This window comes from Phoca vitulina, unplaced genomic scaffold (genome assembly GCF_004348235.1).
Source record: "Phoca vitulina isolate PV1807 unplaced genomic scaffold, GSC_HSeal_1.0 scaffold22, whole genome shotgun sequence".
In the NCBI taxonomy this organism is placed as follows: domain Eukaryota; kingdom Metazoa; phylum Chordata; class Mammalia; order Carnivora; family Phocidae; genus Phoca; species Phoca vitulina.
The window spans coordinates 10,042,515-10,069,292 of NW_022589725.1; the positions used below are offsets into that span (position 1 = coordinate 10,042,515).

The 26,778-nt window shown below is 41.7% G+C and overlaps 1 protein-coding gene across 1 annotated transcript in view; it reads right to left on the minus strand.

Annotated features, from left to right (window-relative positions):
- The window catches only part of PHF20 (PHD finger protein 20), a 132,120-nt gene that overhangs the window by 103,618 nt on the left and 1,724 nt on the right, over window positions 1-26,778 (minus strand). The window contains exon 2 of the mRNA XM_032420193.1: window positions 6,641-6,755. Coding sequence (XP_032276084.1) covers window positions 6,641-6,723 — 83 coding nt within the window. The 5' untranslated portion in view covers window positions 6,724-6,755. The remainder of the gene's footprint in view (window positions 1-6,640; window positions 6,756-26,778) is intronic.

Consider the following 26,778-nt stretch of genomic DNA (forward strand, 5'->3'; position numbering starts at 1 on the left):
TGAAGTATTTGATTTGAAGTCTAAAATTTATTTTTACCAAAAGGAGTATTGGCCGGATGCCTGGGTGGCTCAGTCAGATGGGCATCTGCCTTCAGCTTAGGTCATGATCTCAGGGTCCTGGGATCAAGTCCCGCATCAGGCTACTTGCTCAGCAGGGAACCTGCTTCTCCCTCTGCCTGCTTGTGCTCTCTCTGACAAATAAATAAATAAAATCTTTAAAAAAAAAAAGGGGGGTGGGGGTATTGGCAAGATTTAGTAAAGCTTCAAGAAACTGTTCCAGATGGGGCACCTGGGTGGCTCAGTCAATTAAGCACATGACTCTTGGTGTTGGCTCAGGTCCCGATCTCAGGGTCCTGGGATCAACCCCCGCATAGAGTTCTGAACTCAGCGCAGTCTGCTTTCCCCTCTCCCTCCTCCTCTGCTCCTCTACCCACCTCCACACACGTGCACGCTCTGTCTCTCTCAAATAAATAAATAACATCTCAAAAAAAAAAAAAACTAGGGGCACCTGGGTGACTCAGTCATTAAGCGTCTGCCTTCGGCTCAGGTCATGATCCCAGGTTCCTGGGATCGAGCCCCACATCAGGCTCCCTGCTCTGTGGGAAGCCTGCTTCTTCCTCTCCCACTCCCCCCTGCTTGTGTTCCCTCTCTCGCTGTCACTCTCTCTGTCAAATAAATAAATAAAATCTTTAAAAAAAAACAAAACTGTTCCGGCGGGGGGAGGTGGTGGGGAGAGAGAATAAACTACCTCATTTCCTAAGACTTCTATAACAACAGACTGAAACTACAAAGGATGGTGCAAGAAAAGATCAAAACCAAAAATACTAGTGAACATGGATATCAAAATCCCAAATAAAATATTAGCAAACTTAATCCCATAATTTATTATATAAATGACCTAGTAGGGTCTATCCAGGCATGCAGGCAAGAACTGTTCAACATTAGAAAATCTACTAATGTCATATACTATACTAATACACTGAAGAGACAAAAATGTATACAGTGAATTAATTAGATGTCCAGAAAACATTAGATGAAACTCAACAGTCACTCAGGCTAGGGGGAAAAAAACAAAAAAAACAAAAACAACTTCCAGCAGACAAAGAAGAATCTACTTTAATCTGATTAAACAATCTACCATGATCTTAACATTAAACATCATACTTAATGATGAACCGTCACATGTGCTCCTGTTAATCAAACAATAAGACACAGAAGGCCACTATCACCACTACCATTTAACACCATGCCGGTGTGGTCCTGGTCAATGAAAACTGGAGAGAGAGAGAGAGAAGGAAAGAAAACGCAGCAAAGATGGAAGGAAGAAAAAGAAATAAGAAGCATAAGGATTGGAAAGTAAGAGGCAATATACCTGTTTGCATAGATATGACAGTCCACGTAGAAAATCCAAAAGAACTAATAGGACAAGTATGAAAATGCAGCTAGGTTTCTAGATACAAGTTTAGCATACAAAATTTAACAGCAGTAAACCCTCACATATCCACCACTTACCACCACTTTTGCTTTCTCTACCTCCCACCCTTTCGTCCCTTCATATTATCTTTGAAGTCTCAGATAACAAATCATTTTATTCATAAATATCAGTATGTAATCTCTAAAAAACGAGGACTTTTTTTTTTAAGATTTCATTTATTTACTTGACATAGAGAGAGGCACAGTGAGAGAGGGAACACAAGCAGGGGGAGTGGGAACAGGAGAAGCAGGCTTCCCGAGGAGCAGGGACTCCGACGCGGGGCTCGATCCCAGGACCCTGGGATCATGACCTGAGCCAAAGGCAGATGCTTAACAACTCAGCCACCCAGGCACCCCTAAAAAATGAGGACTTTTTTTTTTTTTTAAGATTTTATTTATTTATTTGACAGAGAGAGACACAGTGAGAGCAGGAACACAAGCAGTGGGAGTGGTAGAGGGAGAAGCAGGCTTCCTGCGGAGCAGGGAGCCCGATGCGGGACTCGATCCCACGATTCTGGGATCATGACCTGAGCCGAAGGCAGACGCCCAACGACTGAGCCACCCAGGCACCCCAAAAATGAGGACTTTTTAAAAAACATAGCTATAGGGGCGCCTGGGTGGCTCAGTCGTTAAGTGTCTGCCTTCGGCTCAGGTCATGATCCCAGGGTCCTGGGATCGAGCCCCACATTGGGCTCCCTGCTCTGCAGGAGGCCTTCTTCTCCCTCTTCCACCCCCTCTGCTTGTGTTCCCTCTCTCACTGTGTCTCTCTCTGTCAAATAAATAAATAAATAAATCTTTAAAAAAAAAAAAAACATAGCTATATCATTTCCATACCTAAGAGTTAACAATGATGCTTTAATATCATTAATCAATGGTCAAATTTCCAACAATCTCATAAATGTCATAAATCTTTTTTTAGCAGTTGCTTTTAAACTATGATCTCAGTAGGACGCCTGGGTGGCTCAGTCAGTTAAACTATGAGCTCAGTAAAGTTCACACATTGAATTTGGTCAACAACAACAAAACTCAACAGCATTACTAAACACCACCAATAACCAAAGAGAAAATGTAATATAAAAAGATCCAGGGATGCCTGGGTGGCTCAGTAGGTTGGGCATCCGACTCTTGGTTTCAGCTCAGGTCATGATCTCAGGGTCGTGGGATCAAACCCCACATGGGGCCCCATGCTCAGCACAGAGGCTGCTTGAGATTCTCTGTCTCTGTCCTCCCCCGACTCACACACACTCTCTCCTCCCTCTCTCTCTCTCAAATAAATACAATCTTAAAAAAAGATCCATTCACAAGGGGTACCTGGGTAGCTTAATCAGTTAAGCGTGGGACTCTTAATTTCAGCTCAGGTCATGATCTCAGAGTTGTGATCTCAGGGTCGTGAGACTAAGTTCAGGGTGGGGCTCTGCACTGGGCATGCAGCCTGCTTAAGATTCTCTCTTTTCCTCTCCCTCTGCCCCTCTCCCCCTACTCACGCATGCAAGTGTGTGCTCTCCAATAAAAGAAAAGAGATCCAGGGCGCCTGGGTGGCTCAGTTGGTTAAGCGACTGCCTTCGGCTCAGGTCATGATCCTGGAGTCCCGGGATCGAGTCCCGCATCGGGCTCCCTGCTCAGCAGGGAGTCTGCTTCTCCCTCTCCCGCTCCCCCCTCTTGTGCTCTCTCTCTCTCACTCTCTCTCTCAAATAAATAAATAAAATCTTTAAAAAAAAAAAAGAAAAAAGATCCATGCACAGAAGCAACGAACACTAGAAGGTACTTAGGAGTAAGTCTAATAGATAACATGCAAAAGCTTTATGGAGGTTATAAAACATTACTTAAGTTTATAAAGGAAAATGTGAATAAGTACAAAACATAATATTTTAGGGCACCTGCGTGGCTCAGTCGGTTAAGCATCCGACTCTTGATCTCTGCTCAGGTCATGATTTCAGGTTCCTGGGATCCAGCCCTGTGTCAGCCTCCTTACTCAGCGGGGAATCTGCTTAAGGGTTCTCTCTCCCTATCCCTCTGCCCCTCCCCCTGTTCACACCCTCTCGCACATGCACGTTCTCTCTCTCTAAAATAATTTTTAAAATAAAATAAAATAAAAATTCACATTAAAAGTAAAGGTCTACACCTGAAACTAATGTAACACTGAATGTCAATTATACTTCAATTTTTAAAAAAATAAGAGTAAAGGTCTAAGAATACAACAAATAAAGCACAAAGGGGCAAAATCTGACTTAACAGCTATCAAGACTTACTTTAAAGCAATGTGAATTAGATAATGTGTTGCTATTAGCACCAGAGTAAATATAAATTAATAGAATAGAATGAAGAGCTAAGAAGAGACCCATGTTATGTATGGGACTTGGTATATAGAAGTGGTATTACAGATCAGTGGGGAAAGACTGTCCTATAAACGATGTTGGGGCAACTGATTATTTAAATCGTGAATAAAAAAATTAGACCAAGTTCATCCCATACATGAGATCAATTCTAGGTAAGTAAAGATCAAAATGTGAAAAGCAGAACTTTAAAACTTTTAGAAGAATTCAGGAGAGTATTATGTGCCATGAAAGATACGAGAAACAAACTGAAAAGACAAGCTACAGACTGGAGGAAGATTTGTGCAACACAAACCAACAAATAATTAGAATCCATAACATATCAGTAAAACCCGAATAAATCACTCAGAAAAGACAAATAGGAAAGAGCAAGTCAGAGAACACACATATTAGAAAATGCTCAACCTCATTAGAAGTATGGGCAACATAGAATAAAACAATGTTTCATAACCAACAGATTGGCAAAACCAGAAAGTCTGTAAAAAGCAAGGATTGATAAGGACGTGAAAAAACAGGAAGTTTTATGCACTACTGTGGGGGTGTAATTTAGTAGAAGCATTTTGGAGATAAACTTGGCAATTTCCAGTAAAACTGAAAATGTGTATAACATATTACTCAACAAATTCACTGGAATAGGGCTTATCAAACAGCAGTTCATGACCCATTAGATTATAAAACCAAATTAATGATTCTAGACCAGCAATACTGCATATGTTCAGGAAACATACATACAACATAGAGGGAAAACATCAGAATACAATGCATGTCCTAAGGTTAAGGACTGTTTCTAAAAATTTTTGCTTCAGTTAAATTTATATGTGTATATGGATGGGTACTACACTGGATTTAAAATATATTTCTTACTATAAGTTGCCATAAAAAAAGGTTTGAAAGCTACTGCCCAAGAAGTATTCTTGCAAACGGACACACAAAAAAGTCATTTACAGAGATGTTCACAATAGCACTGTTAGTTTTTTTTAATTTATTTATTCTTTTTAGTAATCTTTACACTAACGTGAGGCTCGAACTCATGACCGTAAGATCAAGAGTGGCACACTCTTCTGACTGAGCTAACCAGGCACCCCAGCAACACCATGTTTAAAGTGGAAAAACTGGAGGGGCACCTGGCTCCCTAAGTAGGTTCAGCATGTGACTCTTGACCTCCTGGTTATTAGTTCAAGCCCCACATTGGGCCTAGAGCTTACTTTAAAAATAAATAAAGTGAAAAACTGGAATCTAAATGTCTATCAGTAGGAGACTGGATAAAGAAAATATATATATTTTTTTAATATGGTATATTCATACAACGGAACTCTATACAGAAGTTAGGATGAGTATCTTACATATCAGTATGGGTAAATCACACAAACATTAAGCTAAAGAAAAGAAACAATATAATAAAACTTACATTCATTTTTAAAATACCTAAAGTGTCTAACTATTATTTATGAATACATATATATAGTAAAAATGTAAAAACATGGACAGAAAGGATACAACCAACTTCGGGATGCTGGTTGCCTCTATGGAACACAGAAGGGGAATTGAATCGGTAAGGTATAAAAGATACTTGCATTAAATCAAAAATGTTTTATGTCCTTAATTTTTTAAACATAAATATAATAAAACAAAAATGTTTTATTTATTCTGAGTGATATTAATTTATTAATAAATCTTAATATTAAATTTTTACATACTAATTCATTTTATTAACATTTATTTAATATTTATTTATTCTGAGTGATAAGCATACAGATTATTTTATGGCTAGCTGTACTTTACTTTTTCTACATTTTAATTTTTTTCCACATTTTTAAAAAGAATTCTTCCCTTGATTAAGCTGCCTTAAAAAGAGCTGAGGGAAAACAAAAAAGGGAAATAATTATAGATAATACAAACAGCCTAAAACAACTAGGTGTTCAAAATGTCCATAATTCATATATCAAATCTTCTAGCCCCAAAGGCAGCAGAGACATTTCCTGCCCCAGCCAACATTTCCCTGCTTCTCTTTTCCCCTCTCTTCTCTTCCTACACCCCAGGAATTGGTCAGCTTATTTTGAGAAAACTCCCCAAAAGGACTACACTCTTCCTTAGGAAAACTCAGAAAGGCGTGAGTTCTGAAACCCCCACCTTTACCTTAAGCATTAACAAATGACCAAATTCTAGGCTGTTCTTAACAACAACCATCATTTTACAGTTGGTAAAGAAGGCCTTTCTCCACATATTCTATTATTTGATTCTCAGAAAAACTCTCAGGTTGATATTACTACTACCCACACATTTATAGATGAAGTTGATGCTCAAAGTAGTAATTACCACCCAGAGTTCACAAGTCAATGACAAGTCAGGACTACAACCCCTCAGTACTAAATTTAATCACCCCTACAGAATGATGACTACATTTCAACCATAACACACACCCAGAAAACAGGAGGGGTTGTTCACAGCACACAAACTATTCCAATCTAATACCTTTCCTTCATTCTTCCATCCCTGATCTTTCCGCTCTTCTTCCAGACAGGCAGCCAAGAGCAAGAGAGCTGGCACTTTTAACTCTTCCCTGCCCTGTAGCCATCCATGCTTCTTTTTCCCATCACTCCACCCCCCAAACAGGCAGAAAGGGGAAACAAGTATTAACAAGTAGCCACTGGATGGTCTCCATGACAGAAGGATCCCAGCACCAAAAAGAAAGGACATTTCCACAGCTCTAGGCTTAAGTCTCCTTCTACCTTCCAAGAGTCAGGGAGCAAGAAAACACTACAGCAAAGCCCAGGCTACCCCTCTTTATCAGTGCTAGCAGAAGGATTTTAATTAACAGAAAAATGTAAAAGTACCAGTTTTTTAATCGGTCCCGGGCTTCCAACTGGGCTCCCACTTCAAAGCTGATTCCTCGTCTGTTAGGTGGATGCTTTGTCATTTTCAGTCATCAGCGGGGCTGCCTTTATTCTCCTGAAAAAGCCAATTAAATATTTATGAAACTTAGGCAAAGTCTGCCCAGAGTGTAGCATCACTCACTACACATAAAAGACAAACAGGCATTATTCAAAACAAAAAGCTCCAGGAAACCCTGCCAGTGGCTTCTTTCAAGCCTGCTCTCATCCTAACACAGGTGTGCCCTCCACTGGCTCCTCCTTCTCTATTATGCAGTATCCTGTAGTTCCAGGAACCTTGAGGAGACCCCCACTTAACAATGCTGACCAAGGGCTCACTTAAAGGGGCACCCCTCAGAACTCCAAAAAAAAATAATTGATCTCCAGGTTAAATACAATCATTTGCTAATGCATTCAACAAGTATCTGCTGAAAGACTAGAAAAAACGGTCAAGACCAAAAGAGACAGAGTTCCTGTCCTCATGAAGCCTCTAGTCCACGGGGGAAGACAAAAAAGTAGCCAATAAACAGAGGAATAACTACAAGCTGCAACTCCTATGAATTTTAAGTAATACAAAAGAAATAAACAAAAGCTGAGACACTGATTTCTGGCCCTATTTGCGAGGCTGGACAAGGAAGAACTATATGTTCTTTGTTCTATTTATATTTTCTGCCTCTTGTCTTCATTCTGACAATTTATATTTTCCTAAGTAATTCTTTATCAAATCTTTGGATACTGGATTGGTGGTCATTTTCTATATGAATAAAATTTATCTTTAGGGATCAGAGGTGGTTCTGATGGAAAATGTAGCCACTCTGAGCTCTTGGGGCACTTAAGCAGGCCACATTCACACAGCAAGCTACCTCAAACAGCATTTTCCCCCACTAAACTTTGGGTCCCAAAAGCTTATACTGCCCAAGTAACACCAGAGCACTGCCAAGGCACCATCTGCCTCATACCAGAAATGTATCTTTGCAATGGACTGACTGAATGTGGAAAAATCACACAAGTGGATCCTCATATCTGATGTGTAAGGCCATCACATCTTAGAAAAAATTTGTTTGCAGTACATTACATGAAAAGGCAGGATCCCAAATTACACCACTTTGAGCTCACATTAAAACTCACGTATGTCTGGGACACCTGAGTGGCTCAGTCAATTAAGCATCCAACTCTTGGTTTCAGCTCAGGTCATGATCACAGGGTCCTGGGATCAAGCCCCATGTTGGGCTCCCCCTCACCCTACCCCTCCCCCCACCTGTGCACACTCTTTCTCTTTATAAAATAAATTAAATAAATCTTTAAAACCCATGTGTGTTTAGGGGCACTTGGGTGGCTCAGTCGGTTAAGCATCAGACTTGATTTCGGCTGAGGTCATGATCTCAGGGTCATGAGATCGAGCCCCACATCAGGCTCTGCACTGGGTGTGGAGCCTGCTTAAGATTCTCTCTCCCTTGCCCTCTGCCCCTCCCCCTGCTCGTGCGTTCTTTCTCTCTCTCAAATAATAAATTCTTTAAGGGCGCCTGGGTGGCTCAGTTGGTTGAGTGACTGCCTTCGGCTCGGGTCATGATCCTGGAGTCCCAGGATCGAGTCCCACGTCGGGCTCCCTGCTCAGCGGGGAGTCTGCTTCTCCCTCTGACCCTCCCCCCTCTCATGTGCTCTCTCTCTCTCTCTCAAATAAATAAATAAATAAATAATAAATTCTTTAAAAAAAAAAAAGGAGGCTGGTAGAAAAAACAGGTTGTAGGTGATTGTTCTTTTCCTTTTATTTATTAATTTTTTTAAGTAATCTCTACATCCAACACGGGACTTGAACTCACAACCCTGAGATCAAGAGTCACATGCTCTACCAACTGAGCCAGCCAGGTGCCCCTGTTCTTTTCCTTTTAAACAGTTTCATAGCGGGGCGCCTGGGTGGGTCAGTCATTAATTGTCTGCCTTGGGCTCAGGTCATGATCCCAGGGTCCTGGGATCAAGCCCCGCATCGGGCTCCCTGCTCGGCGGGAAGCCTGCTTCTCCCTCTGCCTCTGCTGCTCCCCCTGCTTGTGTTCCCTCTCGCGCTATCTCTCTGTCAATAAATAAATAAAATCTTAAATAAATAAATAAATAAACAAACAAACAGTTTCATAGGGACACCTGGGTGGTTCAGTTGGTTAAGCATCCGCTCTCGGCTCAGGTCATGATCCTGGGTTCCTGGAATCAAGTCCCATGTTGGGTTCCTTGCTCAGCGGGAAGCCTGCTTCTCCCTCTGCCTGCCACTCCCCCTGCTTGTGCTCTCTCTCTCTCTCAAATAAATAAAATCTTTTTTAAAAAAAGTTTCATAAACTTAAAGATTTTCACAATAGAAATTTTCCATAAAGAAAAAAAAAACAGGGGCGCCTGGGTGGCTCAGTCGTTAAGCGTCTGCCTTCGGCTCAGGTCATGATCCCAGGGTCCTGGGATCGAGCCCCACATCGGGCTCCCTGCTCAGCGGGAAGCCTGCTTCTCCCTCTCCCACTCCCCCTGCTTGTGTTCCCTCTCTCTCTGTGTCTCTCTCTGTCAAATAAATAAATAAAATCTTAAAAAAAAAAAAAAGAAAAAAGAAAAAAAAAACATGCAATTTGAAGGATGAACTATCCACTAAACAACCAATTCAGAAGGGCTGATACCAGGGAACACACAAAGCAAGTCAAATGAAGGCAGGAATGGTTGACAGTTGTATTAACATTCTAATAAACTGAAAAGTTATTATGTTAAGAAGGAGTGTCTCCAGTATAAGGACCCTAGGAAAGGGAGAGTCAGAGGTCTGACTGGCTTTACCTAACACTCTCCAGGAAAATGAGATATCAAATCTGCTGAGTAAATCCAATCAGTCTAAGTTTTCATTTTGGGGGCATTTGGGTGGCTCAGTCGTTAAACGTCTCTGTCTTCGGCTCAGGTCATGATCCCAGTGTCATGGGATGGAGCCCCATATCAGGCTCCCTGCTCAGCAGAGAGCCTGCTTCTCCCCTCCAGCTTCCCCTGCTTGTGTTCCTCTCTTGCTGTCTGTCAAATAAATAAATAAATAAATAATCTTTAAAAAAAAAAGTTTTCATTTTGGCTTGATTGACAAATACCACCTCAAATTACTTATCTTTTTATCCCTGATTTCATGCATGAGTAATACACAGATTAATCGTTTGGCCTCCCAGATTATATGAAAAAGTAATGCCAGGGCTGCCTGGCTGGCGCAGTAGGTAGAGCATGCCGCTCTTGATCTCAGGATTGTAAATTCGAGCCCCACATTGGATATAGAGATTACTTAAAAATTAAAAAATTTTAAAAAAAGAAAAATAAGTGATGCCAAACAAGAAGAAAGGCAGAGTGGCACTGAACACTCACTGAGCTACTACTATTTTCAGACCTTATGCCGGGGGACAGTTCCCTTTTATATAGGCTATGTATATAATGTAATGGGATTAAATGCTTGGCCTTGAATCCCCAGATCCACCCCATACTAGCTGAATGAATTTGGGTAAATTACTTAACCCCTCTGAATTTGTTTCCTCTCCTTAAAAGGAGTTAGCGGTGATAACAGTACCTATCTCCAGGCAGTGGGTGTGAGGATTAAATGAGATAATCCATTTAAGGGGCACAGGACTGGTACAAAGTAAGGACTATAAAGGAATTATTAGCTGTTGATAATTCTATTATTACAAATGAGGAAATTATGCTTAAAGTAATTTGGCTAAGGTTCAGGTGCTAAGCGACAAGCCCCAGAACAAAAGCTCAGGTCTGCTTGATTTCTGAATTAATTCTTTCACCACAGAAATTCTGCCCAGGTACCCTAGAAGGCCTTCCATTAAAATACAGGAGTGTGGAAGGAAGGCAGTAAATGAATGAAGATGAGCAAATTATTCCCAGTGCCTCAAAGAAGAAAAAAAAAAAAAAAAAGGAAAAGAAAGAAACAATTCCTCTTGAGGCTGAATTGTCAGGTCTTCCTTACCATGAACTAAAACCTGTTTCATTCTAACTCTGACCCACTTGTTTGAAGTTTCACTCTCTGGTACTGATGAGGGAGCAGAAGGCTAGCTGAAGACAAAGCATAAACTGACACCCTGCAACCTCTCCCCTCGCCTCCACTCCTGGGTGGGGTTAAGTGTGACATTCTTCCAGGAAGCTCCTAACTATCTTAATGTTAATGCTTTACTAGAAGGAAAAACATGCATAGCTTGAAAATAGCAAGGCCTCCAGGATCCTGAGAGTCTTCTTTAACATATGAAAGTCATTTTGGCCACCTTCCTTTTTCCTCGCCTCCCTCAACTCCCAAGTATATAATCAGCCACCCCTCACAACCCCAGCTCTTCCTGTCCAAGGGCCCTGTCCCCGTGCTTTAATAAAACCACCATTTTGCACCAAGGACGTCTCAAGAATCTTTCTTGGCGTTGGCTCCAGACCTCACCCCACCAAACCTCACCTACCTTCCTAAACTACATCAGTACAACAAAGAATAAGATGAAGGATTAATCTGACTTTTGTGTCCCATCCCCAATCTTCCCTCACTCCTCTGGGGTGGCAGCATTTGTTATCACATTAACTCATTCAACAATTCATTAGTGAGTACTATCGGTAAGGCATTGTGCCGGAAATTAGGAATAAGAAATCCAATTTATAGTCCCTGCTTCAGTCCACCCACAACACAAACACTGGAAAGAGATGAACAAACTCTAGCAAGGGGAATGACACCCGAGAAATCATCTAAAAGTCTCAATTTAATTTTGTTGTTGTTTTTAAGTAAGCTCTACGCCAAACATGGGGCTTGAATTCACAAACCTGACATCGTAAGTCGCATGCTCTACGGATTTAGGCAGCCAGGCACCACAAAGTCTCAATTTAATTTGACAACAACATTAACAAATAAAAAAGTGTTCAAGACAGAAGCAGGAATTAAAAAAAAAAAAAAAAAGAGTTACCTAAGAAGTACCTTTTTTTTTTTAACTTCTCACACTTAGTTTTAAACACAGATTGTTCTCAAGATGCCAAAGGGCCAAGATTCTGTAGCTTTCAACTTATCCATTCTTCAGGCCCTTAGCTTATTCTTCCAAATATCTCCAGCTTCCAGAATTAACAGTTAAAGGGAATACATTCAGTAAGGACATGGAGGAAAACTAACAGAAAAAAATCTTATGCAATCTCTATTTATAGAGGATCCCATTTTAAAGACCTTGACAGGACTTTAAGTTATTCCTTTATATTTAAATTTTCCTACAATGGGAACCCATTGCCACAAAGGAGACATAAAGCCTTATTTCCTTAAGTACAGTATTCATACTCAATGCTCCTGTTATTAGTAATAATGAAAGCTTTAAGTGTATGCTGTGTAATACTGTTTAAAAGGCACTTTCTGAAACTGGGGGAAAAGAGCTACAACGCATATGACAAGGAACTAACTTCCTATATTAACAAAGAGTGCATACAAACCAAGAACAAAGTCAACTTACTTAAAAGTGGGCAAAGTATAAGAACTGGCAGATTATTGGGGAGGGGGGAGATAATACAAAAGTCTAATAGCATATTATATTCTATCTATATAACCTCACCCTAAATCAAAGGAAATACAAATCAAAGTAAAAAATTTTCAGTTCTAAGGCAAAAAAATTTAAAGGTGGGATAACCAGTGTTTGCAGGGATGAGGAGAAAAAAGCATCCAAATGCACTACTGGTAGAAGCATAAATTGGAAAAGCTTTTCTAGAGGCAACTTGGCACTATCTACAAAAATACACATGGAGCGCCTAGCTGGCTAAGTCGGAAGAGGGACTCTTGATCTCGGGGTCATAAGTTCAATCCCCATGTTGGGAGTAGGGATTACTTAAATAAAAAATACACATATCTGCAACCCAGCAGTCCCACTGCCAGTAACTTACCCTACAGATACATACCCCAAAGTCTGCCAAATTACCTGTAACATGATCAATATAGCTCTGTAATTTCTGCAGCTAATATGTTCAACAAAAGAGACCTCGTTAAATGAATTATGGTTCATCTATACAACAGAATGCACAGCCGTTAAAAGGAATAATGGCAGTCAGTAGATGCTGATATGGAACCACCTGTAAGACATATCGTCAAGTAAAAAGGACATGGTAGAGAGGCATGTGTATGGTATTATCCTTTCAATGTAAACAGACAGACACATCTATTATAGCATATGCATAAAATTATTTCTTAAAAGGAACTACGAAACTGTTGTTTTTTAAAAAAAGATTTTATTTATTTATTAGAGAGAGAGTGAGAGAGGGGTGAGGGGCAGAGGAAGAAGCAGACCCCTGGCTGAGCAGGGAGCCCAATGCGGGGGTTAGATCCTGGAACTCCAGGATCATTACCTGAGCCAAAGGCGGACAATTAACTGACTGAGCCACCCTGGCGCCCGAGAACTAAGAAACTGTTTAAGTAGTTCCCTTAATGAGAGGAATGGAGCATGGAAATGTAACTTTTCATTTTTTATCTTACTATATTGTTCGAATTTTCTAACCTTAAGAAGGTACTTTTTTTTGTCGGCAGGGATTATCTAGTTGGTAAGATTTTAATTTGGGGTTACTTCTTTATTACTTTTTATTTTTTTTTAAATATTACTTAAATATACAGAAGTCCTTTCATTCTTACACTGTCTTACCAGACCTTCATAACTGCCAAGTGATCTAGTTAGAACCATACGTGATGTTCCCATGGCACACAAAGAAAACTGAGGTGCAGAGGAGCTAGCAGCTTCAGAGGTCCTCCAAAGCAGGAGAGATCCTGGGATGCTGGGTGGCTCAGTCGGTTAATCATCAGGTCATGATCCCAGGGTCCTGGGACAGAGTCCCAAATTGGGCTCCTTGCTCAGCAGGGAGCCTGCTTTTCCCTCTGCCTGCCGCTCCCCCTGCTTGGGCTCTCTCTCTCTGACAAATAAATAAATTTAAAAACCTTTAAAAAAAAAACAAAAAGCAGGAGACATCCCTCTTATAACATGTAACAGGATTTTCCCAAAAATACACAAATTACTTCTTAAAGGCCCTTCTTCTCTCCCCTACCAAAGTTCTTACTGTGCTTATTATATTCATGCCTTTAGATATAAACATAATTTGAATACCGGCAGGAAGATTAAGTAATTGGATGCTTTAATATTGTGTCAGAATTATCACACCATTATATAATAAGCAAAAATATTTAATTTTTCAGAAAGGACAAAACCTAAGACTGGCCCAGCTGTGGGGAAACTGAACATCTGAACCACTGCCTAGGGCCCTGAGCATGGCCATCTTTTTATTACCTCAATCTGCAAGCAAGGAACAAGCTATAAAACTGCTTATACACTTGGACTCAGTAACTTCAATGTGAAGAATACAGCCCAGGATAAAAATAAATTATTTGTAAAAACGAGAAAAAATACCTCAACATAATGATATAAGAATGTGCAATTTATGTGTCTAATAACATAGCTTCAAAATACACAAAGCAAAATTAATAGAAAAATAGACAAATCTACAGACATAGTGAGAAATCTCAATGTACTTCTCCCTGAAATTGATAGAAAGAGCAGACCAAAAAAAAAAAAAATCGATATTGAACTGAACATTTGAAGATTGTGATAAACAAGGATGCTGACTATCTCTTCCTCTATACAGCACTGAACCCTAAGTCCTAGCCAGACTCACCCAAGGTCATTTGCAAGGACAAGGGTAAGAAGACAAATGGAGAGCACATTCTATCCTCCAACTGAGAAGTTTACCTTTATGAGGACAAAATAAAAAAGTAGAAAACTAATATTTTTATAGAACTTAAAATTGACAAAGTATCAAAGATGATTAAATTTAATTATTATGGTACATATCTGGGTGTCTTGTTGATGGACTGGCCATGTTTGCATAAGTCATACAAGGAATGCATGAATTCATCAATTATTACATATTTATTCCATAAGATTATTTTTATAACTTTATGTTTGCAAATTTCTCATGTTGTTATGGGTTAAGATTTTCATAGAATAGGTAACATTGAAAGTAATGATTTAAAGGATTAAAAAATATGATTGCATTCAAAGTATATAAATTTTAATATGTTTTTATAAGAAATAAAGAAAATGTAAAAAAAAAAAAAACGAGAAAAACAATAGCTCTTTAGATAAAACTCTGGGGAAACTAGATATAGTTCACATGTTTAAAAACAAGAGAATACTGGGGCACCTGGGTGGCTCAGTTGGTTAAGCATCTGACTCTTGATTTTCTCGATCTCAGGGTTGTGAGATCAAGCCTGCTTGGGATATTCTCTCTCTCTCTCTCTCCTCCTCCCCCCTCCCCCTGCCACTTCTGCTCTCTCTCAAACAAAAAAACAAAAAACCAAGAGAATATTTAAATAAAACCTCATGTAGTAGGATTATACTCTAAGCTCCATTAGGGAAAGGAATGACTGATGTTCAACAGATGCAAAATAAATGAACTAAAAAATAAAACGACAAGAATGTGAACTAACTTTACAAAAGAACAGACAGAAAATATCCTTAGGCAGACTAACAAGACCTACATAAAAAACATTTTTAATGATAATAACAAGAGCTAACTCTACACATATTAAGTCATGTAATCCTTACAGCAACTACAGAAGTAGCTACCATTATTAATCCTCACTGCAAAAATGAGAAACAGAGGAACAAAGGAAAGTTAGGGACATCCTAGGACACCCATATGGTAAGAGGCTGTGCCAAGATTTGAACCATAGGCCCTATGGCTCCAGATTCTCAACCACTACCACATATTTATGAGCTACATCTTTGAGTTCTCTTTCTTAATTCATCAAATGAGTATTAATAATGGCCCCAAAGGGCACCTGGGTGGCTCAGTGGTTAAACGTCTGGCTGCCTTCGGCTCAGGTCATGATCCCAGTGTTCTGAAATCAAGCCCCACATTGGGCTCCCTGCTCAGCGGGGAGCCTGCTTCTCCCTCTCCCACTCCCCCGGCTTGTGTTCCCTCTCTCACTGTGCATCTCTGTCAAATAAATAAATAAAATCTTTAAAAATAAATAAATAAATAAAAATAAAATAATGGTCCCTATGTTGGATGCTATAAGGATTAGGTGAGAAAAGATGTACAAAGTCCCTATTTGTAGGGACACAAACTAGGTACTCAAAAAATGGCAGCAGAATTTTCCTAATTCATAATACATTTACAATTACTGTTGTACTGTCAAGGACTCTGGGTTTTATTTTGGAAGAGGTTAAAGAATACTGTAGCCATGGTAACTGGAGGTCCTGCCCTCAGCAACTCCATTGTGCTCAAGGAGAAGGAACTGAGGGCTCAAAGTAATAAAGAATTAAAGTGATAGATGGGTATGGAACAAGACCTTTCAACGAGTCAGCTGAGACAGAATCAGGGAAAAATAAACCCAGGGACACTCAAGGGAAGAATGTCAATCACCAGAAACTACAGAACAAGCTTTGTGATAACCTAATAGTGCTTACCACCAGGCTTGCATTCAACCTCCATTTAATGGTGATGGTGCCTCTGAAACTTAATACAACCCCTTTTCAATGGAAGGACACTTCAAGCAAAACACCAGCTTAAATCTTTATGCCTCCTTCATTCAATAAATATATTTTTTAAAGATTTTGTTTACTTGAGCAGGGCTGGGGGGAGGAGCAGAGGGAGAGGGGACAAGCAGACTCCACGCTGAGTGCAGAGCCCAACACAGGGCTCTATCCCACCACCCTGAGATCACAACCTGAGCCAACCAACTGAGCCAGCCAGGTGCCCCTCAATAAGTATTTATTGAATGCCTATGTGCCAGGTGCTGCAGAGAGATACTGGGAGGACAAGACTACCCCAACCCTGTTCTCTAGCAGGGAATGCAGCAATAAACAAGATACACACAAAGAAGATAATCTCTGGCAGGATAAGCACCCTGGGGAAAAACCCAACAAAATATTGTGAACCAGTGACATGGGAGGACCACTTTAGATAAGGCTGTTACAAAGGACTCTGAGGAGCGGAGATCTGACAGAGATCTAAATGACGAGGAGACAACCATGGAAGATCTAGGGGGAAAATTCTAGGCAAAGGGAAAGTCCTACAGGCAAGGTGCCTCAGGCGGGAATGAGGTCTCCTCTCCCTCACAGCCCTGTGCCTAGGAGGTGGAGACTAGCCTGCAGCCCACAGTGTTGTCCCATAAAAGCATAAACAGTATCAGCAGGTCCAGTGACACCTTGATCTCACAGGAGGAAGTTTCCAAGGGGACTCTTTGCCGAAGTTCTGTCTTGGAGGAAGGTCAGAAATGCTTAGGGATGGGGGAGGCACAGACAGGTTTTAGACTCAGATTCTTACCAATCCTGGCTCCACTAATTGGCAGAGTTAAGATGAGAAAAATCACTGAGCCTCTCTCTGTTTGCCCATCTATAAAATGGGATTAATAACCCCTACCTCCTGGGGTTGTTGTGAGGAATAAGTGAGCTAATGGATGTCCAATACTTAGCACAATAAACACTAAATGTTCAGTACTGAAATAAAATGGTTGTGTAACAGTAATAGTAGCAGCAAAAAGGACATCAGACACAGAGGATTACAGTCTAGTCAATATTATCATGAAATATTAACAAATAGTATCCAATATAGTAAAGAACATAAAAAGCATGTCTTTAGTCCTAGAGAGATGAAAAATTGGTTCAAGTGGGGGGCAAGGGCCCCTCCACCACTACCCTCGTTTCCTCAAGGACATAGAAGAAAGACTGGATCTAAAGCAAAGACCAGTTCCATTCCTCAGGCCCTTCCCCAGGTGAAGCTGTAAGAGCTGAATTAACCTCTTTTATTTGAGGGGGTTAGGAAGTAAGCAAAGGAGAGGGGGTGAGAAATTAGGAAAGGAGAAAGGAAAGAAAGAAAGAGGCCAAAAATTCCCTTACCCTCTTTACGGATACTTGAAATGCTTTCTCCAAGAGCCAAGCTTTTCCTTCTACAATTAAAATTCAGAGAGAGAGCAAACACAGGTTGAGTTTACTTATTCCAAATTACTGAGAATGAGTTGGTCAAATCAGTGATCTTCCCAGAAGCAGTGGAAAGGGCCTATTGTCCAGGCTGGGCTCCAGAATATATTTGCTCAATGACCTTTGGCACATTACTCAACTTCACTGAGCTAATCATCCTATCCTCACAAGTTCCTTTTCTCCTCATCAGAGTTTAAGGCCCAAGAGTGGCCAATGTGCCAAGCTAGAAACATGGATATCACCCTTGCCTCCCACTCACACTCACCACTTTGTAACACCTACTTCTAGGTCTCTGCCACTTCAGGCCCCCATTAGATCTAATCCAATTACTACAACAGCTTTCACTGGAGCTCAAAGCCCCTAGCCACACCCTCCCAGATCCAAATCAATACTGTCTCATAAACTCACATCTTCTGACTGCCTGTTTTACTACAGATACTATTCTAAGTGCTTTATATAACCAGCATCTCATTTAGTGTCTACCTTATAGATCTGTAGTGATGATGATGATAATTCTCATTTTATTTTTTTTTTTTTTAAGATTTTATTTATTTGTCAGAGAGAGAGCACACAAGCAGGAGTAGGGGCAGGCAGGAGGAGAAGTAGGCTCCCCACTCAAAATAAATTTCTGGGGGCGCCTGAGTGGCTCAGTTGTAAAGCGTCTGCCTTCAGCTCAGGTCATGATCTCAGGGTCCTAGGATGGAGCCCGGCGTCGGGCTCCCTGCTCAGCGGGGGGCCTGCTTCTCCCTCTCCCTTTGCCTACTGTTTCCCCTGCTTGTGCTCTCTCTCTCTCTGTCAAATAAATAAATAAAATCTTTAAAAAAAATTAATCAATCAGTTCAGGTTATATGTCAATTATATCTCAATAAAAAAAAACCACACAGCTCAGTAGTTCCCCTATGGAACCAAGGTCAAGCTACTCAGTGTGGCATTAAGGCTGAGTGAGTTGGCCATTGTGACCAAACCAACCTCGGAGTCTCTAAAGGTGGGTGCTTAAAAATAGGACAGTAGGCAAGCTTAGCAGAGGGGCAGTGGCACACAGTGGTTAGGTGCCAGAACTCTGGAGTGAGACAGGCTGGGTTTGGATCCCAGCTCCTATATTTTCCAGATAACCCTGTGCAAGTCATTTTCTCTGTGAACCTCAAACTCCTCACCTGTAAAATAGGAATAGTACCAGAACCAACTTCATACCTTCATACAGGTGTTGTGAAGAGAGAAATTACTTAGGCTCTCAGAGTATTACTGATCTTGCAGCCACACACACAGCCAGATTCCTTATAGTTCCAACCTCCAGGACCTCTGCTCGAACAAGCTGCTTTCTCTGCCCAGTCCTTCCACACCTACCTAAAGGGCTTGCTGGGCCAGCAGCCCACTACTATATTCTCCCAAGGCAGTCTGGCCTGTTCTCTGGGCCACAGCACTCAGCACTCGACACTGAAACTGCCTGTCTCTGAGCGATCTCTCACAAGGCCCTGAACTCCCTCATAGGCAGCCCCAGCATTTAACAAGCAGTGCCCTTACGGGGTGGTCAGGTGATTGTTAAATGTCAACTTCCTCACTGGCAGAATAAAAACAGGAAAAAAGACAAGTATCACTCCCCTAGAAGGAAGTAGGGATTCAAGACATCACGTGGAGGCTCTTTGAAAGTGCTACCCACGGGTAAATGAAGGAACCCTTATTACTCCTTAGGGGCAGGGGAGGAAGGCAAGGCACAGGGAATGGGGCACCTGAAGACAGACCACAACTTTGCTCCTGGGGCCTAAGAAAAGCTGTATTCGTTTTTCAGGTCAGGGGGAGGCTCCAGTCTGTAAATGTTAGTATCTGTGGAGTGGGTTTGTGTGACCAACTTTCAGAGGAGGGAGTTTTTTTTGCTTTTGTTTTTTAAAGATTTATTAAAGAGAGAGAGAGAAGAGAGTGTGTGCATGCAGGCACTCCCAAGTAGGGGGAGGGACAGAGGCAGACGAATCTCAAGCAGACTCCCCAAAGAGTATGGAGCACCACTCGGGTCTCCATCTCACGAACCAGAGATCACGACCTGAGCCGAGTCCGATGCTTAACGGACTGAGCCACCCAGGCGCCCCAAGGGAGCCTTTTTTTAAACATACCTAAGCTGTTCTTACAGGACTCCTTAATTGAGGTATCACTATATTACAAAAGAAAACAATTTGAATATGGAGTCATTACTCCACGGGGCCTCCAAAGACACTTCCCTGAATTACAACAGTTTCACTGCTTATGGTGTTTTAAAGACAAATAAAGTATTTAATAGTTAACTAATTCATTACCTTATTCTTTAAATATTAACTTTTATTCCTGGCCTTTATTATTAATACCAGGAAATGGCTTACATTTACTTCACCACAGGCTAAATCCTTGACAAATACCTTATTCCCAACAACGCAGAGAAGCTGGCAGTATTATCCCATTTTACTGAGGGAAAGGAGGCTTAGTGCAAATAATTTGCCCATGGTCACCTGACTAGGTGGAAGAGCTGGGATTTGAGAAGCAGGACCTCCTCTAAGACCCACTATACTTAATACTACTTTTAAAAATAGGACCTTTAGAAATATAAATAAATAAATGAGGCCTTTGGGATATCTGTACACCAATGATATTAAGGGATTACTGTTTCAGTTGTTCTGTGTAAAAATGAAAAAAAAATTTAAGTGTCTTTTCCTTCTCTACTGATAGAGTTACGGATAAAATACAAACTAACAAACAACATGAAAGGATTTTAAAAACAATTTGTGAGGAATAAAACAGAATAGTAACATACACTCAACTCTTCACAGTTTACCAAGTTTTGATAAACTTATACATTAGGTTTTCTCACTCCCATTTTAAAGATTAAGAAATGGGGCGCCTGGGTCACTCAGTCGGTTAAGTGTCTGCCTTTGGCTCATGTCATGATCCCAGGGTCCTGGGATCAAGCCCCGCATCAGGCTCCCTGCTCAGCGAGGAGTCTGCTTCTCTGTCTGCCTCTGCCTGCCGCTCCCCCTGCTTCTGCTCTCTTTCTCTCTGTCAAATGAATAAATAAAATCTCAAAAAAAATAAAATAAAAAATAAAGATTAAGAAATGGGGCACCTGGGGGGAGACAAACCATGAGAGACTATGGACTCTGAGAAACAAACTGAGGGTTGTAGATGGGAGGAGGGAGGGGGATGGGTTAGCCTGGTGATGGGTACTAAAGAGGGCATGTACTGAATGGAGCACTGGGTGCTATACGCAAACAATGAATCATGGATCACTACATCAAAAACTAATGACGTAATGTATGGTGATTAACATAATAAAAAAAAATACAAGGAAAAAAAAAGAAATGGGGCACCTGGGTGGCTCAGTCAGTTAAGTGTCTGCCTTCAGCTCAGGTCATGATCCTGCAGTCCTGTGATGGAGCCCCATGTTAGGTTCCCTGCTCAGTGGGGAGTCTGCCTCTCTCTCTCTCTCCCTCTGCCCATGACCCCAACTTGTGCACTCGCTCTCTCAAATAAATAAAATCTTTTTTTTTAATATTTTATTTATTTATTTGACAGAGAGAGAGAGAGCACAAGCAGAGGGAGCAGGCAGAGGGAGAAAGAGAAGCAGGCTCCCTACCAAGTAAGGAGCCCCATGTGGGACTCGATCCCAGGACCCTGGGATCATGACCTGAGCCGAAGGCAGACGCTTAACCGACTGAGCCACCCAGGCGCCCTAAATAAAATATTTTATAAAAATTAAAATAGGGGCGCCTGGGTGGCTCAGTCGTTAAGCGTCTGCCTTCGGCTCAGGTCATGATCCCAGGGTCCTGGGATCGAGTCCCACATCGGGCTCCCTGCTCGGCGGGAAGCCTGCTTCTCCCTCTCCCACTCCCCCTACTTGTGTTCCCTCTCTCGCTGTCTCTCTGTCAAATAAATAAATAAAATCTTTAAAAAAAAAATTAAAATAAATTGTGGCACCTGGGTGGCTCAGTTGGTTAAGTGACCGCCTTCGGCTCAGGCCATGATCCCAGAGTCCTGGGATCAAGTCCCACATCGGGCTCCCAGCTCATCGGGGAGCCTGCTTCTCCCTCTGACCCTCTCCCCTGTCATGCTGTTTCTCTCTAATAAAAAAATAAAATTAAAATAAATAAATAATAAAAAAATAAAATCCTAGGATTATGTTCCTGACATGGGATAAGCGCTCATTAGATCAAACCATCTTTTTCTTTTTTTTTTTTTTTAACGTAAGCTCTAGGGGCGCCTGGGTGGCTCAGATGGTGAAGCATCTGCCTTTGGTTCAGGTCATGATCTCCAGGTCCTGGGATTGAGCCCCATGTCCGGCTCCCAGCTCAGTGGAGAGTCTGCTTCTCCCTCTCCCTCTGCCTCTCCCCCTGCTTGTGCTCTCTTTGTCTCTTTCCCTCTCTCTCAAATAAATAAATAAATCTTAAATAAATAAATAAATAAATGTAAGCTCTAGGGGCGCCTGGGTGGCTCAGTCGGTTAGGTGTCTGCCTTTGGCCCAGGTCATGACCCCCCAGGGTCCTGGGATTGAGCCCTACATCAGGCTCCTTGCTCAGCGGGAGCCTGCTTCTCCCTCTCCCTCTGCTTCTGCCTACTGCTCCCCCTGCTTGTTCTGTCAAATAAATAAATAGAACTTTTAAAAATAAATAAATAAAATAAATGTAAGCTCTATGCCCAATGTGGGGATTGAACTCACAACCCTGAGATCAAGAGTCCCTTGTTCTACAGACTGAACCAGCCAGGCACACCCAAACCATCATTTTAAATCCTTCCCCAGACTCCTCTCCCTCCTTCAACGAAGACCATGGATCCAGACACCACCTGCCTTTCATACAAACTGCCCTACTTATGCCTGGTGACTCACACCAGGCTCCTAAAATTTTATGGGATTTCTGCAAGCTCATTACTTCCATTATTTGGTCAAAGAAAGCAAAGAACAGCTGGATACCCACCCAGTCCAAGATCTAGCAAAGTTGTCACAGCATTACAAATCAGGGTTTCAATTTTCAACAGGTTACCCTAAGTTAAGGTTAGCCAGTCAACAACCTATAAGGCGCAATTGCTGAGAGAGAGAAGACAGGAACATCCTCCCTTTCTCTGAGCTTACAATCTAACCAAGGAGGCTCTAAGTAAGAACAGATTTTGGCTTAAAGAATGTTTATCATGAAAAATGTAAACTTCCCCCCAGTAGCTCCTAGAGAGATGAGGAAGGAAGGTTAGGGAGTTATATACAACCTTGAGCCCTGACTTCCAGGCAGTGTCAGCAACTGCCTTTGAGAATAATCAGGTGTTCTCAAAGAACCGTTTCACTCACTGATGAAGTTATTTGAAATCTAGATTTCTTATCATTGTCCTTAGCAATTTCTTATCTGGGCTTTATGAGTATATTGTTAGGGAAAAAGCACTTGGAAGTCATTTTTAAATAGTGCTTGCACTCAGGATACACTTTCAAATTTCAGATAGGGAGTTTGAGCACCTTTAAAATCCTGGGAGAAGTACCAGGTGGCTGAACCCCCACAGATACGGAAGACCTTTGGGAGAAGAGGACTAAAAGCATTACATCTCACTTTCCCCAAACTCCAGCCAAAAGGAAACTGTCTGCTTCACTTTTAAATTTCATTCTGCCTACCCTGCTAATTCAAAGCCAAAAAGAAAACTGGAGTGGGAGGGAGGATGCCTGGGTGGCTCAGTCAGTTAAGCATCTGCCTTTGGCTCAGGTCATGATCCCGGGGTCCTGGGATGGGCTCCCTGCTCAGCAGGGAGCCTGCTTCTCCCTCTCCCTCTGTACCTCCCCCTGCTTGTGTTCTCTCTAGAGTTCTCTCTCTCTCATAAATAAAATATGTAAGAAAGCAAGCAAGCAAGCAAGCTGGGGTGGGGAGGAGAAAACACTTTTTAAATGTATTATAAGATGAGAAAACTTACCAACATAATTGTATATAAACTACAAGACTCCCTGTTAGTGATTCAGGAAGTACCTAACACTGAAGGAACACTGAGTAACAGTGAGAAGTTCAGGCAATTTTGAATGAAATTAAGCATGGAACTGGCAGAGGACATGGAGGCAGAAGTATGTTGAAGTTGGGTGTGAGGACAAGCTGCCTGACTAGGCTAGAAAAGAGGCAGTGACAGGAGTGACTTGAACGATTGGCAGCCTGCCCAAGAGAGCACGTGAAGGAAATCAGATCTGCTAACAACAAGCTCCCCACACACTGGGTTTCTAAGCAAGGTACTGACAAAGACTCAGAGCAGGGTAGACCTTGGAGATAATCAGCCCCTCATTTTACAACTGGGGAGAATGAGGCCCAGTAGCATTCAGTGACTTGCCTGAGGTCTCACAGTGAGTGGAAGAGCTGGGACTAGGGCCAAATGCAGATCAAATCCGTTACTGAAGAGGATCTGATATTCATGTGAGGGATGAGGGGGGAGGGGGAGGCATGGGACACAAAACAGTCTAGTCATTCAGGTTTGTCCTGATTAGAGCCCAGAACAGGATTATGCTGGAAAAAAGGCCACTGACAGGTGACAGCCAGGGAAATAGGTGCAGATGACTTAAGACATTTAGGAAGGAAAAACCCACTAAGACTTATTGGGTACAAAAAGAGAGAGAGCATTATAAGCACTGATTGCTATCAAAGAATATCATCTTCCCACCAGCATTCACCTTTGTGAAGCTCTGGTACAGAGATAAGCCAGCAGCTTCTATTCGAGGTCCAGGCACCTGCCTTTCCCAGGCCCATTTCCAGAACCTAGAAAACCAAGGACTACTTGTCAATTCCAACACATATGACCTACCCATGGTAGGATGACAAGTGAGGACCTAGAGAGACGAGATGGCTAACTACTATATCAGCCCTGCAGTATTCACTAGAAGACTCTACATCAAGGGGCACCTAAGTAGTTCAGTCGGTTGAGCGTCCAACCCTGGATTTTGGCTCAGGTCATGATGTCGGGGTCCTGGGATGGAGCCTCACTTCTGACTCCCCACTCAGTGGGGAGTCTGCTTGTCTCCCTCTCCGTCCCACCACCTGTGTGCCCTCATTCCCGTGTCCCCCCCCCTAAAATAAATAAATCAATCAAAAAAAAAAAAAAAAGAAGAGGAGCTCCTGGATGGCTCAGTCAGTTAAGCATCTGCCTTAGGCTCAGGTCATGATCCCAGCGTCCTGGGATCAAGCCCTGGGTCCTGGGTCGGGCTCCCTGCTCAGCTGGGAGTCTGCTTCTCTCTCCCCCTGCTCTTGTGCATACACACACTCTCTTTCTATCTCCCTCTCAAAAAAATAAATAATCCTGAAACTTTTTTTAATTTTAAATTTTAAAAAAAATTTAAAAATTAAAAAAGAAGAAAAAGACTCTAAGTCAAGAATTATGTTCAGGGACACCTGAGTGGCTCAGCCATTAAGTGTCTGCCTTTGGCTCAGGTCATGATCTCGGGGTCCTGGGATCAAGCCCCGTGTTGGGCTCCCTGCTCAGCGGAAAGTCTGCTTCTCCCTCTCCCTCTGCTGCTCCCCCTACTTGTGCTCTTTCTCCCTCTGTCAAATAAATAAATAAAATCTTAAAAAAAAAGAAAGAAAGAAATTTTAGCCATGGTTTTAAAAGCTAAATGCTAGACTAACTGTAATTATGTATAACTAATAGTCCTCAGCAGGGGACTATGGCCTTGTACAAACTTTAGGGGATATGTCTGGATAAAGAGAAAATGGAAAATAATACCTCAGCGTAAGGCTAACCACCACCTTCCTATTTCCACAGAGATATCCTTGGCTTTGTGTATAGAACTTTGCTACTCAAAGTATAGTTCAGTAATATTGGTATCACCTGGGAATTAGAAATGCAGATACTGAGGCAGCAGCCTAAAACTACTAGATCAGAATTTGCATGTTAGCAAGACCCTCCCCCCAGAGGTGATTTATATGCACATTCAAGTTTGAGAAGCACGACACAGAATACTTTAAGGGTGCACTGTATATAGCAATACCAAACAGATAAAGTACCAAACAGGCATATAAAGAGACAAAATATCTGCTCATTTTCTGTATATCATATTTTATTAAGTACTGATCAGACAGACCTTCAGTGTTTTTTAATCAATTTGGTATTTACTAACGACCACATGATCTAAATGTGGGATCCATTTCACTTCCTGAAATAACATACCTTAGCTCTAGAGCTTTCAAGCACATGAAATATAGAACAGTTTAGTTGTTCTGAAAATATAATAATGGTTAATTTTATGCAAGTTCCAACACTGAGTTCAGAGCACTTCTCTACAAGCCCCATTAATTCCTACAGGTTCCTGGGAGTATCATTAAATCCCCCAGCATCCCTAAGAAGCAGGTGCTTGGCAAACATCCAATCTCCAAATGAGATTCAGAAGGATGTGGTCCTGAAAATGCAGTACTTTCCTGCCTCATCCTGCCAGTGTAGCTTCTCAGGCCCAAACTCTCTCCCCCACTGAGGCCTCATACAGCTGCACACTCAAGTACTTCCCAAAAGGGAGAAAGGTCAGAGGTATCATTATCCCATAAGCACTTGGGATTCCAGCTGTGGAGAAATTAATCTGGTTAGGGGTTCAGGCAGAGAAGCCCTGAGTAAGATCTGGAAAGGCAGAAAGAACTACAAAAGAAAGAACCTACTGAGAGGCTTTTATAGAGGTCCCAGATATTTGGTCCCAGATATTAGGAGAGGTCCCAGATATTTGGAGATTCTAAGGTGGGGATTGGGAGTAAGGCTTGGCAGACATGTGAGAAAATGATGGGGAGAGATGAGTATCCATCCCCCACATGCACCTCAGGGACAAGAACAAAAAGAGAAGAAATTCCTCCAAATGACCTCTTTTCTTGATAAAAGGAAGAAAGCCAATATAGGGAGGAAGCTTATGAGTTGGAAGCAAGACTGGAAGAATCCCTTCAGAATGTTTTCCCAATATATGGGGGAAAAGCAAAGGAGAAAACAGTACACATTTAACCAGAATCTTACAGGAAGCAAACCACCGGGAGAATTAAGAGTCCTGTGAATAATCAAAGAAAGGCAAGGGGATTCCTTTCCAGTTTAAAATCGGTGCTGGAGGGTCAGACAGTCCTGGACTTAAGGCCACCTCCAGCTCAAGGAGTAAGTAGAAAAGGGAAAATCTCTACAGACACCAGTAAGCAGAGCAGTGTCCAA